The sequence below is a fragment of the Aquarana catesbeiana genome, linkage group LG01 (assembly GCF_042186555.1).
Source record: "Aquarana catesbeiana isolate 2022-GZ linkage group LG01, ASM4218655v1, whole genome shotgun sequence".
Lineage (NCBI taxonomy): Eukaryota > Metazoa > Chordata > Amphibia > Anura > Ranidae > Aquarana > Aquarana catesbeiana.
The window spans coordinates 597,930,429-597,947,030 of NC_133324.1; the positions used below are offsets into that span (position 1 = coordinate 597,930,429).

Below are 16,602 nucleotides of genomic sequence, written 5' to 3' on the forward strand. Positions count from 1 at the left end.
ACCTAATATCGTGCCCGCTGGACCCTGTTCCTTCGCAAATACTACGGTCACCCTCTGGCTTTATTCTACACTCTAACTCATATCTTCAACCTCTCCCTCTGTACTGGAATCTTTCCCAGCTCTCTGAAACATGCACTAGTCACTCCCATACCAAAAAAAAGCCTCACTGGACCCCACCAATCTTAACAACCTAAGACCCATCTCCTTACTCCCTTTTGCCTCCAAACTCCTTGAACGTTTAGTCTACAACCGACTGAGGGACCACCTCATTGAGAATAACCTTCTTGATCCCCTTCAGTCTGGATTTTGTCCAAAGCACTCCACAAAAACTGCTCTCCTAAAACTCACAAACGACTTACTAACCGCTAAAACCAACAGTCATTATTCCATACTCTTATGTCCCATACACACGATCGGACATTCCGACAACAAAATCCATGGATTTTTTTCAGATGGATGTTGGCTCAAACTTGTCTAGCATACACACGGTCACACAAATCTTGTCGGAAATTCTGAATGTCAAGAACGCTGTGACGTACAATATGTACTACGAGCAGAAAAAAATGAAGTTCAATAGCCAGTGCGGCTCTTATGCTTGATTCCGAGCATGCGTGGAACTTTGTGCGTAGGAATTGTGTATACATGATCGGAATTTATGACAACGGATTTTATTGTCGGAAAATTTGAGATCCAGATCTCAAATTTTGTGTGACGGAAATTCCAATGGAAAATGTCCGATGGAGCCTACATACTTTCGGAATTTCTAACAAGCTCCCATCGAACATTTTCCATCGGAAAATCCGACGTGTGTACGAGGCATTATTCTTGGACCTCTCCGCTGCCTTTGATACAGTTGATCACCCCCCTCCTTCTCAAAAAACTCAATTTGCTGGGTATCTATGGCTGTGCTCTCCGTTGGTTCGAATATTACCTATCTCTCCGCACCTTCAGTGTCACTAACAACTCCACTTCCTCCTCTTCAACATCTCTTACCAGTGGGGTCCCCAAAAGTTATGTCATTGGACCTCTACTATTCTCGATCTACACGTCCTTCCTGGGTCAGCTGAGAGCTTCCGATGGCTTCCGCTACCATTTATACCCAAATCTATCGCTCTACCCCTCAGCTCACCACATCAGTCTCCTCACACATCACTGATTTACTAACAGACATATCAGCCTGGATGTCACACAACTTCCTCAAACTGAATCTATCTAAAACAGAGCTCATAATATTTCCTGCCCCTTCCCCTGATTTCTCTGTCAAGATCAATGGCACAACTTTCAGTCCGTCCCCACATGCAAGGGTGCTAGAGGTAACCTTAGACTCTGAACCTGTTCTTTCAGGCCAACATCCAATCCCTGTCCAAATCATGCTGCCTTAGCCTCTGCAACATCCCTAGAATATGCCCCTTTTTAACCAATGACACCACCAAGCTTCTAATTCACTCCCTGGTTATCTCTCGCCTCGACTACTGCAACTCACTCCTCATTGGATTACCTTTACATACACTATCCCCCCTTCAGTCCATAACGAATGCTTCTGCAAGACTCATCCACCTTACCAACCGTTCAGTGTCCTCCACCCCTCTCTGCCAATCCCTGCACTGGCTTCCACTAACCCAACGAATAAAATGCAAAGTACAGTGGAACCTCAGATTACGAGCATAATCCATTACAGGAGTATGCTTGTAAACCAATGTACTTGCATATCAAAGCGAGTTTTCCCATTGAAGTCAATGGAAACGAAAATAATTAGTTCCCCATTGACTTCAATGGGATGCAATACCGCATGCGGCCAGAGGAGGGGGGCACCGGAGAGCCTCGGAAATGGGCGGAAAGGCCCAAGCACACTTTGGTTGACCTCGGCAAACCTCGGAAACACTCCGCTCATGAGCCTTTCCGAGGTTCGCCGAGGTCAGCCGAACTGTCCTCGGGCCTTTCCGTGCATTTCCGAACGCCGATGATCGGTGCTGTTCGGCTCCAGCGCCTCCCACCTCAGGCCAAAAGCGGTACTGCACACCGCTTTTGGCCTGGTTTGCGAGACAACACTCGCAAACCGAGTTAGGATTTTTAGAAATACAGTGTTCATTTTGCGAAACGCTCGTTAACCGTGTTACTCGCAAACCGAGGTTCCACTGTACTAACAATTATTTACAAAGCCATCCACAACTCTGCCCCCAGCTAAATCATCAACCTAGTCTCAAAATACCAACCAAACTGCTCTCTTCAGTCCTCTCAAGACCTCCTGCTCCCTAGCTCCTTTGTCCCCTCCTCCCATGCTCGCTTCCAGGATTTTTCCAGAGCTGCTCCCATCCTTTGGAACTCCCTACCCCAATCTGTCCAACTGTCCCCTAATCCATCCATCTTTAGACGATCCCTGAAATCCCTTCTCTTTAAAGAAACTTATCCTGCTTCTAACTAATACACTGTTTTACTTTCTCAATCAGCTCATTCCCCACAGTTATTACCTTTTGTATCAATTAACCCTCCCTCCTAGATTGTAAGCTCTAACAAGCAGGGTCCTCGGATTCCTCTTATACCAGATTGTAATGTAACTGTAATGTCTGCCTTAATTTTGTTAAGCGCTGCGCAAACTGTTGGCGCTATATAAATCCTTTATAATAATAATACAGGATAACTGATTGTATGCATCACTCATGCCATCCACACAGTAACGCAAGGCTCCTGGAAATACTTCCAATTAGCGTTGGAGGAATAAGCTATTGTTAATACCACTGGAGTTCTAGCCAAACGTCTTGACCATACCCTGTGCATTTGACACAACACTATGGAAACCACACAGGCTCGGAGGTCAGCCCAGATAGCGAAAACAAATCCTTGAGCAATTTCTCAAAAGCCCATATCCACCAAATCCCTGAAAGTAGGAACATTTTCAGCTGTAACAGAGATTTATTGAGGCAACTTTGGGACCCTCAGGCACCACAGAGTCTAGCTTAAGACATTTGCAGCCTAAGTCCAAGATGGGGCCTGAAATGTATGCCCATGAGAGTCCCAAGATGGAGCCCATGCAGTAGGCTTCTGGAGAGGCAATTTTACATTGAGGAACATTATTCTTAAGTTGTTCAATAATTTTTAGACGCAGCTTTTACAGATTGGCGAACCTCTGCCCATCTTTAATTCTGAGACACTCCGACTCTCTAAGATGCTCTATTTATAGGGTACTGACCTGTTGCCAAATTAACCTATTTAGTTGCAAAATATTCTTGGAGCTCTTCCTTAGTACTGCCTACTTTACCAGCTTTTTATTGTCCTGACCCAACTTTTGAGATGTGTAGCTGCCATAAATGTCAAAATTATTTTTTTTCTCAGTTTAAACATTTAATCTGTTTTCAATTTTCTATTATGAAAAAATATGGGTTTATGAGATCTGCAAATCATTGCATTCTGTTTTTGTGTAGATTTTAGACAGCTTCCCAATTTTTGGGGAATTCGGGCTGTACAAAACACAGAATCTTTATCTCTCTTGAAGCTGTGCTTTATGGAGAGAACAAGTTCATGTAACTTAGTGGGGTTGATTTACTAAAGGCAAATAGTCTGTGCACTGCAGTTGCTCTAGATCTGAGGGGAACATACAAGAAAAAAAACAGCATTTTTGTTTGCACGCGATTGGATGACAGAAATCAGCAGAGTTTCCACTCATATCTACAGCAAGTACACTTCTAAATGCACTTGCAGTGCACAGTATATTGGCTTTTAGTAAATCAACCTCATTGTTTCCCAACGTTCACCCTCTGTTCATTTCTCCACTATGCTGTTCGCCTACTGGAGCAAGGTACAATGCTGGGTATGAAACAACATGAGACTCTCCCCCTCCTAACAGGATGGCAACTGTGTGCCTGAATAGGCATTCAGTACATCAAATCCGGACAGTAAAAAAATGGCTGCATGTATACTTTCGGTTGTGTGATGACATCACAGCAGGCTCCGCCCTGCGACACACCCGACAGCTTCTGGATCATGCCGGATTTGATGTACTGAATGCCTATCCATTCTGTTTTATTGTGAGTGTCTTTCTTTTTATTATTAAACTTGATTTTATTGGTACACCCTATGTGGCACTTTTCTTTTACTACATGTACCAAAGACTCCATGACCGAGAATGTTCAGTTACCGTTTATGACGAGTGATACCGCCCCATTACTCAGAGAATCCAGGCTTGGAGACTTGGCCCTTGAGGCAGACACGTTTGACCTTCCCGTCATAAGGAGGTCATGGTTATCTGGTAAGCCTCTCTGGATGCACTTTGGTGGAGGTGTTTATGCCATTTTTTTTCAAGCACCATTTTCAACTAATCATAGCCACAGAGAATATCATCCATTTTTTGGACCACTTTGCACTTCTTTCTTACCAACTTCAGTTTTACTTTTATATTGGACTTATGAACTGTTTATCACTTGAATATTTTTCATGATGCTTTTCAATTTTTGTTGGGGTTAGCGCAACATGCGATTGTTACCAATTTACAACTATGTTTATATCTCATAGTAAGTTTGCTGCTTTCTGCTATTAACGCACTATACACTTCAGCGTAGTTTACAATTTGTATAACATTACTACAGTCATACATACATGGACCCCAGTGCGTTTCTAATAAAGGTTAACCTACCAATATATGTCTGCACATAAAACTGAAGCACCCAAAAGAAACTACAAACTTGGAGAATATACAAAATCTATACAGATTAGTGGCCCTACTCAGGAACTCGGTGCTGCAAGCCTAGAGGCTAACTACTAAGAAACCGGCTTAATATCCTCTGTAGACCCTTTCTTAAGAATTGAAGATAGAAGTGAGTAAACTGCTATGAAAAAAAAGGTTGATGTGCACAGAATGTCCTCCACATTTTCAAAGCAAGTATCCATCACCCTACTGTTTAAAAAAATGTGTTTAGCAATTACTGTGCAGTCACCTTTCAGCTGTCCTGTATAGCAATAAAATATGCTCTGCTGAGGAGAAGTTTTTCTACGCTGCCACATTAACCACTGTAGGTGGCAGCACAATTGCTGCTATTCATCACCACCAATAGCAGAAAAATGCATTTGAACCACCAACATTCTAGTATCCTACACAATGAAATGCAAAATGTTACTAGACAGTCTGTTCAGAAAAATACATTTGTCTTTTCCCTCAGGCCATGCAGCATATCATGACTGCTTTGTTCACTTTGTAATATGCTTTTGCTATCCTTGGTGACAAATTGCTGGGAAGGGGGAAAAAAGGTTCTGCTCATTTTATTAACCAGCCGACCTACAGCTGAAATGTGCAGCCCAAAACAAATGCTAACAGAAACATTACAAAAAACGCTATGTAATCAATGTTACTAGTTCAAATCTGTCCCATCAGTTTTATATTCCTTAGGGAAGCAGGGGTAAAAAAAGCCATGCCCACCAAGGAAGAAACCCAGATAATATTAGTACTTTAGGAGCTGCTTACTGACAAACAGGCTGAATTAAATAAGTTGTGGTCCAGCGCATAAGAGAGACAAAAAATACACACTTCTTATGACTGCCAAATAAGTCCTGCTTTTCTGAAACAGCTCTATTCTCCTATTTACAGGTCCCTGCAAAATTATGTATTCAGAGAAAGAATTATTTTATTAAAACGCACAAGTCTCAAATACTGAAACTACTCATCGGAAAGCAACACAAAAGGTAAATATGTAAGAGTGGAAAACAAAGAGTAGGAGAAAAAAAAAAAAAAGAGAGAGACAGGGAAATAATAAAACTGTAAGCTGGTTCATAAAAGAGAAGCAAAAAACATATCCTACCTGTAAGGACAGCTTTTGCTGACGGGTCAGCCAAGTCCAGGGCTGATTTGCCATCGGTGTTTCGGATGCTGGGGTCTGCTCCGTGTTGCAGCAATACTGTACAAGGAAAACAGAAACAACGTCTGATCTCTGGGAAACACAGGTTACTCATAGCAGAGACTTTCCTCGGCATGCTGTTACAATGAATATTCATTTCCCCCCTCTTTCTTCGCCTATATCTGGAGAACCTTAGCAGCAACACAGCCTCAGATTAGAGGATAAAAAAAACAAAAAACAAAACAACAAGTTGACTAGTGAAGGTATGAGCAGATCATGTGACTGCACAAACAGAAATCTGGATATCTAGCGATACAGAGTTTCTCTCATCCCTCCCCCTTTGTTTCCTTTAAGCAACTGTAACTGAGAAGCAGTGAGCGCACACTGGCTCATGCTGACACACAAGCTGCATCTGATGCTGCTCCATCCGACACGACTCATTACTGACAGTCATGTCTGCTGTCTTTTGCCTTGCAAATAAACGTTCAAATACTCTGCCTTTAGAACCAGAGAATCGTTTAAGGCAAAACTGACATGCAAAGAGATAGATGTGTGTGGAGTTTTCTGGACACCGCTAATTTGAACCTCTTTTACAAAATATTATACAATATTTAACATTTCCAGAAAAGCGATATGATGCACTAACCCAAAGCAATCCAATTCACTTACCAAATGAGCGCAGTCAGAAGGATAAAGGATAGAAACCCATTGAACGACATTTATTTTGCTAAAGCTGTGTCTCCACGGTGTATTTTAACCTTTTTTAATACTTTCTTGCATTTAAGGACCACTTACCAATGGCAGTCTTTTTGCCACCACTTCATGTACACATGCATGCACTCCAGCAGTGGCTGCATGGCACTTCTCCCAGCTGGTTCACTGATGCGATCTGAGGTAATCGTTCACTTGTAGCCTCCATCGGAGCCTATTTGACAACAATACAGTGTTGCCACCCTATAACAGGAAGTTCAAAAATAAAGACCTTCAAAAGAGGGATCGCCGTGTATTACTTTAATAAAAGATGGAAAAAGATTAACCACTTCCAGACCGGGCTTTTTCTGGCACTTTTTGCTTACATGGAACAATTAGTATTTTTTGTTGCTAGAAAATGACTTAGAACCCCCAAACATTATATATATTTTTTTTAAATCAGAAACCCTAGAGAATAAAATGGCAGGTGTTGCAATTTTTTATGTCACACGGTATTTGTGCAGCTGTTTTTCAATCGCAATTTTTTGGTAAAATTTTTTATTTTTTTTTACTTTTAATGCAATAAAACAATAAATAACCCATTTTTTTTGCAAAATATAAAAGATTATATTTCGCCGAGTAAATAGATACCAAACATGTCAGGACATCAGGGCATCACTTCTAGGTGACCAAAGCCGATCCCGCCTTTGCTTGGCTTCCTAACCAGCCAGCAGACACCACCTGGTCGGTCAGGTCTCCTGGTGGGGCAGGGGTGCCTGAGAAAGCTGTGGAAGGTGGCGGAGGGATGTTCCCTCCCGTTGCTTGTAAAAGTAGTCCAGCAGCTAGTTAGCCCCTAGGATTGCTTTTACAAGAGAGCCAACTGCCGGCTCTAAAACACGGTATCGGGGTGATCATCCCAGTATAACTACCCAAAGTCTAGTGACTTATGGGTAAGAATGCTTTCAGAAATAGAATGCCCAGTACACACGATCAAATTTTCCAACAAGAAATGTTGGATGTGAGCTTGTTGGCGGAAAGTCCGACCGTGTGTACACTCCATCGAACATTTGCTCCAAAGCACTCACCCCTCCATGTTGAGGGCATGCGACCTGGTATGCAGCCTATTTTTGTGGTTTAAAGCCAGTACAGAACCTAAAGCTGCATTTGCCGGGAAGACCATTTCAGATTTCGATTCATCTACAGTAGCTACCCACCTCAGCAGACTGTTAACATATCATCACGTTGACATGAGTAGAAGTACACTTTAGTCACTTAATATGGTGGTGCTGGTTGAATTGGAAGAGACAGACATTGCATTTCAAATCAATATTACCTTTATAAAGTGGAAAATCATTATTATCTATAAATAAACTTTAGATTGCTGTGAAAAAAAAAACAAAATGCTACATTAGAACTATTTATACACACTGTGGTTAGTATTGGATTGACTCCAGACATTGTCACTGACCTATCAATGAGATCTGCCAGCTTCATAAATCTTACATAAGGAATAGCTTTTAAACTACTGTACTGTAGAGAAGAAACACTGGGCACAATTAAATGTAAATGTTGTATTTGACAAGTCTCCTTGGTCAATATTCAGACAAAAGCTGCTGCAAGCGTGAAAGTTCAGTACATTTATTTTCACCAACATGCTGAGCAATATGCACTGAATGCAGCATATTACAGGCAAGGCAAATAAACAATGCTATACCAGCGACATTTGATAGCTAAAAAGTAAATCTATCATGCACATACTTTCAACAAGTAAAGCCAGCACAAATTAAAGACAGGCCCCAAGAGGTTGTCAGCACACATTTTTTTGCTCAAAGGCCCATTCACACCTGTCTGTTGCTGTGTAATGCGTTGTATCATATGTTGACATGTGTTGCGTTACAGCTGCTCATTCATTTTGAATGGGCTGCCAATTCACAAAAAGCCCAACAGCAAATATGCATCTGAGCTGCAATGCCTTAGGGTATTGAGGATCCATTTAAAATGAATCACACCTCAACACTAGAGTTGCCACCTCATCCCTTTAAACCCGAATACCCTTGAATTACACGGGTTCTGAGGCTAATTAAATGCAGATAAGGCACAGAGTTTAATTACCACCTTAATCAGCCACAGAACCTGTATAATTAATATGTGTTCGGGTTAAAAGGCATGAGGTGGCAATCATACTCAACACTCTGACCATGTAACTTGCATTGCACCATATCACAAAATTGTGCTTCAGCTCTATATGTATTCCTAAATGCATAAAGAGTCTGAACTAGGGTTGCCACCTCATACCTTTAAAACCGAACACGTTATTAATTACACAGGTTCTGTGGCTGATTACGGTAGTAATTAAACTAGGGATGCACCAAAATTTCGGCTGCCAAAACATACTGGCCGAAAATGGCCTTTTCAGCAATTTGCCGAAAGAGAAAAACGGACGATAATGGAGCCGAAAATGGGGCGGGGCTCCGCTCCCGCCCCTGGTGCCACCCATCATGGGGGTGCCCTATAGCTCAGAAGAAAGGAGAGCCGCCGCCGCCTTGTTGATTTGCGCACGGGGAACATCACAGCTTTCATTTCAATAGCTGTGTGTTTCCCGCTGCGCGCTGTCACATACAGCCCTTCCCCCTTGTCCAGGGAACTTTGATAGACAGATCAACCTTCCCAGGATTTGACAGATGATCTGTCTATCAAAGTGCCCGGACAAAGAGGAGGGGCTGTATGTGACGGCGAGCAGAGGGGAACACGCAGCTATTGAAATGAAAGCTGTGATGTTCCCGGCGCTCAAATCAACAAGGCAGCGGCGGCTCTCCTCTCTTCCCCTGCACAGGCAGGCTGCAATGGGGACGCTGGCTGCAAATGGGGACGCAGGCTGCAAATGGGGATGCTGGGGGCACTGGCTGCACTGGGGACACTGGCAGGCTGCATCTGACGGGCACTGGTGAGGCTGCATTGATCTCCTGTACCATGTCCCCAGTCTCTGACCATCTCTGATTAAGGTAGTAATTAAACTAGGGATGCACCGAAATTTCGGCCGCCAAAACATATCTGCCGAAAATGGCCTTTTCGGTAATTTGCCGAAAGAGAAAAACGGCCGCCGCCGCCTTGTTGATTTGAGCGCCTGGGAACATCACAGCTTTCATTTCCATAGCTGTATTCCCCGCTGCGCGCTGTCACATACAGCCCCTCCCCCTTGTCCGGGGAACTTTGATAGACAGATCACCCGTCCCAGGATTGGACGGGTGATCTGTCTATCAAAGTGCTCGGACAAAGAGGAGGGGCTGTATGTGATGGCACGCAGCTATTGAAATGAAAGCTGTGATGTTCCCGGCGCTCAAATCAACAAGGCAGCAGCGGCTCTCCTCTCTCTTCCCCTTCACAGGCAGGCTGCAATGGGGACACTGGCTGGCGACACTGGCTGCACTGGGGACACTGGCTGTGGCTGCACTGGGGACACAGGCAGGCTGCATCTGACGGGCACTGTGAGGCTGCATTGATCTCCTGTACCATGTCCCCAGTCTCTGACCATCTCCTGTACCATGTCCCCAGTCTCTGACCATCTCCTGTATAAAAATATTTTTAAAAACAGTCACTTTCGGTATCGGTTTCGGCCTAGTGTATTTTTCATTTTCGGTATCGGTTTCGGCACCAAAAAACCCATTCGGTGCACCCCTAAATTAAACTCACTTGGTGTCTTAAGGCTCGTACACTCTATAAGAAAATCGGGCAAACAATTTCATCCAAAGAATTTTCGTACGATTTTCGTATAGTGTGTACACAACTTTTGACAGCTGATTCCGGATTTTCGTACGAAAACTCCCACAGGGACAAACTCCAAAATGTTTCTCATATGATAACAGAACAAACGATTTTCATTTAACGTGTACCGTTTCCGTACGATTTTCGGACAAGAAAAATCAGAAAAGAAAGACCGCGCATGATCAGAAACAATAAAACAATAAAAACAAAAAGACTTGTCGTACGAGATTTTTCATACGAATATTCGTTCATCGGTTCCAATTTGCTATGAAACATCGAGAAAAATCGGACGAATGTTCGCCCGATTTTCTTATAGTGTGTACCCCACTTTTGCTGCATTAAATTAGCCTTAGAACCTGTGTAATTTCTATGTGTTTGGGTTTAAAGGGATGAGGTGGCAACTCTAGCTGAACTCAGGGAGATGGAAAAACAAAAAGCAACTAAAATGGAGTTGGGCAAATATAACAGAGATATAGGAGCCAGCTGAAAACGTTGTCAGCGTGAAGAAAAAAAAAAAAAAAAAAAAAAAAAAAAGGTATTTTGAGTTGCCTGGGAATTCCATATCTTGGTAGTATAGTTTAGGACACAGGCTGGATATTCATAGTGCGTGGGTTATATGCTGCTGTCAGGTGATTGGACAATTTTTGACACGCCCCCTCGGGCATACCCTCTTAAAGAGGAACTGCAATCTGCGCACATAATTTGTAATAAAAACTATCTTTGCCATTCTGAAGCTTCCCTCCAACCACTTTGCATATTATTTTATGCATACTGCGATTCTGTACTTGTCAAATATGCTGCAGAAATCTCCCTCCACTGAGTCTGGCTGCATCCATTTTAACTGTGGGCAGCTGAATCTGCTGCCTGTTTACTTCCTGGATTTACACAGAGGCACAGCTCCAGCTCTACAGCTCTCATTAGCCCTTTTATGACTCACCAGAGTGAGAGAGAGCGCTGTGCATGTCGTCATAAGCCTAGGCTTTTTACCAGACAAGAAACAGGAAGTGGGCTGTAGAAGGTATTTACTGGCAGAAAAAAAAAATTTTTATTATCCAGAGTTAAAACAACAAGGGCAGAGGATTTAATACAGTATCTGACAAAAGTGAGTACACCCCTCACATTTTTGTAAATATTTTATTTTATTATATCTTTTCATGTGACAACACTGAAGAAATTACACTTTGCTACAATGTAAAGTAGTGGGTGTACAGCTTGTATAATAGTGTAAATTTGCTGTCCCCTCAAAATAACACACAGCCATTAATGACTAAACCGCTGGCAACAAAAGTGAGTACACCCCTAAGTGAAAATGTCCAAATTGGGACCAATTAGCCATTTTCCCTCCCCGGTGTCATGTGACTCGTTAGTGTTACAAGGTGTTTTAAATTAGGGTTTTGTTGCTCTCACTCTCTCTTACTGGTCACTGGAAGTTCAACATGGCACCTCATGGCAAACATCTCTGAGGATCTGAAAAAAAGAATTGTTGCTCTACATAAAGATGGCCTAGGCTATAAGATTGCCAAGACCCTGAAACTGAGCTGCAGCATGGTGGCCAAGACCATACAGCGGTTTAACAGGTTAGGTTCCACTCAGAACAGGCCTCGCCATGGTCGACCAAAGAAGTTGAGTGCACATGCTCAGCATCATAGCCAGAGGTTGTCTTTGGGAAACAGACGTATGAGTGCTGCCATCATTACTGCAGAGGTTCAAGGGGTGGGGGGTCAGCCTGTCAGTGCTCATACCATATGCTGCACACAGCATCAAATTGGTCTGCATGGCTGTCATCCCAGAAGGAAGCCTCTTCTAAAGATGATGCACAAGAAAGCCGCAAACAGTTTGCTGAAGACAAGCAGACTAAGGACATGGATTACTGGAACCATGTCCTGTGGTCTGATGAGACCAAGATAAACTTATTTGGTTCAGATGGTGTCAAGCGTGTTTGGCAGCAACCAGGTGAGGAGTACAGAGACAAGTGTGTCTTGCCTACAGTCAAGCATGGTGGTGGGAGTGTCATGGTCTGGGGCTGCATGAGTGATGCTGGAACTGGGGAGCTACAATTCATTGAGGGAACCATAAATGCCAACATGTACTGTGACATACTGAAGCAGAGCATGATCCCCTCCCTTTGGAGACTGGGCCGCAGGGCAATATTCCAACATGATAACAACCCCAAACACACCTCCAAGACGGCCATTGACTTGCTAAAAAAGCTGAGGGTAAAGGTGATGGACTGGCCAAGCATGTCTCTATACCTAAACCCTATTGAGCATCTGTGGAGCATCCTCAAATGGAAGGTGGAGGAGTACAAGGTCTCTAACATCCAACAGCTCCGTGATGTCGTCATGGAGGAGTGGAAGAGGACTCCAGTGGCAACCTGTGAAGCTAGGGCTGCAACTAACGATTATTTTCATAATCGATTAGTTGGTCGATTATTGTTTCGATTAATCGGTTAATAACCTTAAAAAAAAGTGTGGTGTATAATTTAGTTAGTATGTAAAGTTTTTAAAAAAAAAACAATGTATTCTTAAATATCTCTATGCAGTGGTAAATATAAACAACCAACTATATGGTTACGGAGCAAAATATTAAATCCACTCTGAGAATAACAGACAGAAGAGATATACTATATATACACTATTAGAAGAGAAATACAGTTTTTTGGCCAATTTGTTGTTGGGCAGATTAACCACTTGAGCCCCGGACCATTATGCTGCCTAAGGACCAGAGGTCTTTTTCCAATTTGGCACTGCGTCGCTTTAACTGCTAATTGCGCGGTTATGCAATGCTGTACCCAAACGAAATTTGCGTCCTTTTCTTCCCACAAATAGAGCTTTCTTTTGATGGTATTTGATCACTTCTGCAGTTTTTATTTTTTGCGCTATAAACGGAAAAAGACCGAAAATTTTGAAAAAAAATGATATTTTCTACTTTTTGTTATAAAAAAAATCCAATAAACTCAATTTTAGTCATACATTTAGGCCAAAATGTATTCGGCCACATGTCTTTGGTAAAAAAAATGTCAATAAGCGTATATTTATTGGTTTGCGCAAAAGTTATAGCGTCTACAAACTAGGGTACATTTTCTGGAATTTACACAGCTTTTAGTTTATGACTGCCTATGTCATTTCTTGAGGTGCTAAAATGGCAGGGCAGTACAAAACCCCCCCAAATTACCCCATTTTGGAAAGTAGACACCCCAAGGAAATTGCTGATAGGCATGTTGAACCCATTGAATATTTATTTTTTTTGTCCCAAGTGATTGAATAATGACAAAAAAAAAAAAAAAAAAAATATTTACAAAAAGTTGTCACTAAATGATATATTGCTCACACAGGCCATGGGCCTATGTGGAATTGCACCCCAAAATATATTCAGCTACTTCTCCTGAGTACGGGGATACCACATGTGTGGGACTTTTTGGGAGCCTAGCCGCGTATGGGACCCCGAAAACCAATCACCGCCTTCAGGATTTCTAAGGGTGTAACTTTTTGATTTCACTCTTCACTGCCTATCACAGTTTCGGAGGCCATGGAATGCCCAGGTGGCACAAAACCCCCCCAAATGACCCCATTTTGGAAAGTAGACACCCCAAGCTATTTGCTGAGAGGCATATTGAGTCCATGGAATATTTTATATTTTGACACAAGTTGCGGGAAAGTGACACTTTTTTTTTTTTTTTTTTTTTTTTTGCACAAAGTTGTCACTAAATGATATATTGCTCACACAGGCCATGGGCCTATGTGGAATTGCACCCCAAAATACATTTAGCTGCTTCTCCTGAGTATGGGGATACCACATGTGTGGGACTTTTTGGGAGCCTAGCCGCGTACGGGGCCCCGAAAACCAATCACCGCCTTCAGCGTTTTTAAGGGCGTGAATTTTTGATTTTACTCTTCACTGCCTAACACCGTTTCGGAGGCCATGGAATGCCCAGGTGGCACAAACCCCCCCCAAATGACCCCATTTTGGAAAGTAGACACCCCAAGCTATTTGCTGAGAGGCATGGTGAGTATTTTGCAGCTCTCATTTGTTTTTGAAAATGAAGAAAGACAAGAAAAAACTTTTTTTTTTTTCTTTTTTCAAATTTCAAAACTTTGTGACAAAAAGTGAGGTCTGCAAAATACTCACTATACCTCTCAGCAAATAGCTTGGGGTGTCTACTTTCCAAAATGGGGTCATTTGGGGGGGTTTTGTGCCACCTGGGCATTCCATGGCCTCCGAAACTGTGATAGGCAGTGAAGAGTGAAATCAAAAATTCACGCCCCTTAGAAAGCCTGAAGGCGGTGCTTGGTTTTCGGGGTCCCGTACACGGCTAGGCTCCCAAAAAGTCCCACACATGTGGTATCCCCGTACTCAGGAGAAGCAGCAGAATGTATTTTGGGGTGTAATTTCACATATTCCCATGGCATGTTTGAGCAATATATCATTTAGTGACAACTTTGTGCAAAAAAAAAAAAAAAAAAAAAAAAATTTGTCTCTTTCCCGCAACTTGTGTCGCAATATAAAATATTCCATGGACTCGACATGCCTCTCAGCAAATAGCTTGGGGTGTCTACTTTCCAAAATGGGGTCATTTGGGGGGGTTTTGAACTGTCCTGGCATTTTATGCACAACATTTAGAAGCTTATGTCACACATCACCCACTCTTCTAACCACTTGAAGACAAAGCCCTTTCTGACACTTATTTTTTACATGAAAAAGTTTTTTTTTTTTTGCAAGAAAATTACTTTGAACCCCCAAACATTATATATTTTTTTTAAAGCAAATGCCCTACAGATTAAAATGGTGGGTGTTTCATTTTTTTTTTTCACACAGTATTTGCGCAGCGATTTTTCAAACGCATTTTTTGGGGAAAAAACACACTTTTTTAAATTTTAATGCACTAAAACACACTATATTGCCCAAATGTTTGATGAAATAAAAAAGATGATCTTAGACCGAGTACATGGATACCAAACATGACATGCTTTACAATTGAGCACAAACGTGCAGTGGCAACAAAATAAATACATTTTTAAAAGCCTTTAAAAGCCTTTACAGGTTACCACTTTAGATCTACAGAGGAGGTCTACTGCAAAAATTACTGCCCTCGATCTGACCTTCGCGGCGATACCTCACATGCATGGTGCAATTGCTGTTTACGTTTGACGACAGACCGCCGCTTGCGTTCGCCTTAGCGCAAGAGCAGGGGGCGACAGGGGTGCTTTTTTTTTTTTTTTTTTTTTTTTCTTTATTATTTTTTTGCTTTTTTATCTTATTTTTAAACTGTTCCTTTCATTTTTTTTTTTTTTAAATCATTTTTATTGTTATCTCGGGGAATGTAAATATCCCCTATGATAGCAATAGGTAGTGACAGGTACTCTTTTTTGAAAAAATTGGGGTCTATTAGACCCTAGATCTCTCCTCTGCCCTCAAAGCATCTGACCACACCAAGATCGGTGTGATAAAATGCTTCCCCAATTTCCCAATGGCGCTATTTACATCCGGCGAAATCTAAGTCATAAAATGCTCGTAGCTTCCGGTTTCTTAGGCCATAGAGATGTTTGGAGCCACTCTTGTCTCTGATCAGCTCTATGGTCAGCTGGCTGAATCACCGGCTGCATTCTCAGGTTCCCTGTTGAGACAGGAGAGCCAGAGAAAAACACGGAAGACGGTGGGGGGGGGGGGGGGGCATTCCCTCCCACGGCTTGTAAAGGCAGTCTAGAGGCTAATTAGCCGCTAGGATTGCTTTTACATGAAAGCCGACCGCTGGCTGAAAAGAATGATACCAAGATGATACCTAAACCTGCAGGCATCATTCTGGTATAACCACTCAAAGTTGTGAATGGAGTACCTGAAGACAAAAAAATGGTTAACAATAAAGCACAGTAAACAATAAAGTATAAATAATTACATACCTGAAAAACAAACATGATAAAACATAATAACAATAACAATAACAATAAAACACTGCAGAATAGAATACAGTAAAAAAAGAGCAGAACAATAGAGAGAGAGAATAGAGAGAGAGAACAATAAAACGACAACTATTTTTTTTTATTTTATATATATTTTTTTTTTTTTTACACTTTTTTTGTAACTAACTTTTATAACTGTAACCGGTTCCAGGTTCGGGTCTCTCAAAATGCGATGGCATCTTGGGAGACCCTGTGAAAGTGTGCCTAGTCTGTGCAATGCTGTACCCTACGCTAATACTCAACTAGTGTATGGTAGCGTTCAAAACATTCACCAATGCAAAGACCAGGATTGTCAGGACAGGAGGGACAATAATAGAGGGTGTCACGCCTATATCCGCGTTTGCTGCAGACACAACATCTTTTTGGGGGGG

At 42.1% G+C, this 16,602-nt stretch overlaps 1 protein-coding gene across 2 annotated transcripts in view; it reads right to left on the bottom strand.

The window, feature by feature from the left end:
* Positions 1-16,602, bottom strand: part of TNKS (tankyrase) — a gene marked incomplete in the record, with an annotated part of 313,626 nt that overhangs the window by 222,125 nt on the left and 74,899 nt on the right. For both annotated transcript variants that reach the window (XM_073598540.1, XM_073598531.1), the window contains 1 exon segment: positions 5,787-5,882. In XM_073598540.1, the coding sequence (XP_073454641.1) occupies positions 5,787-5,882 (96 nt within the window).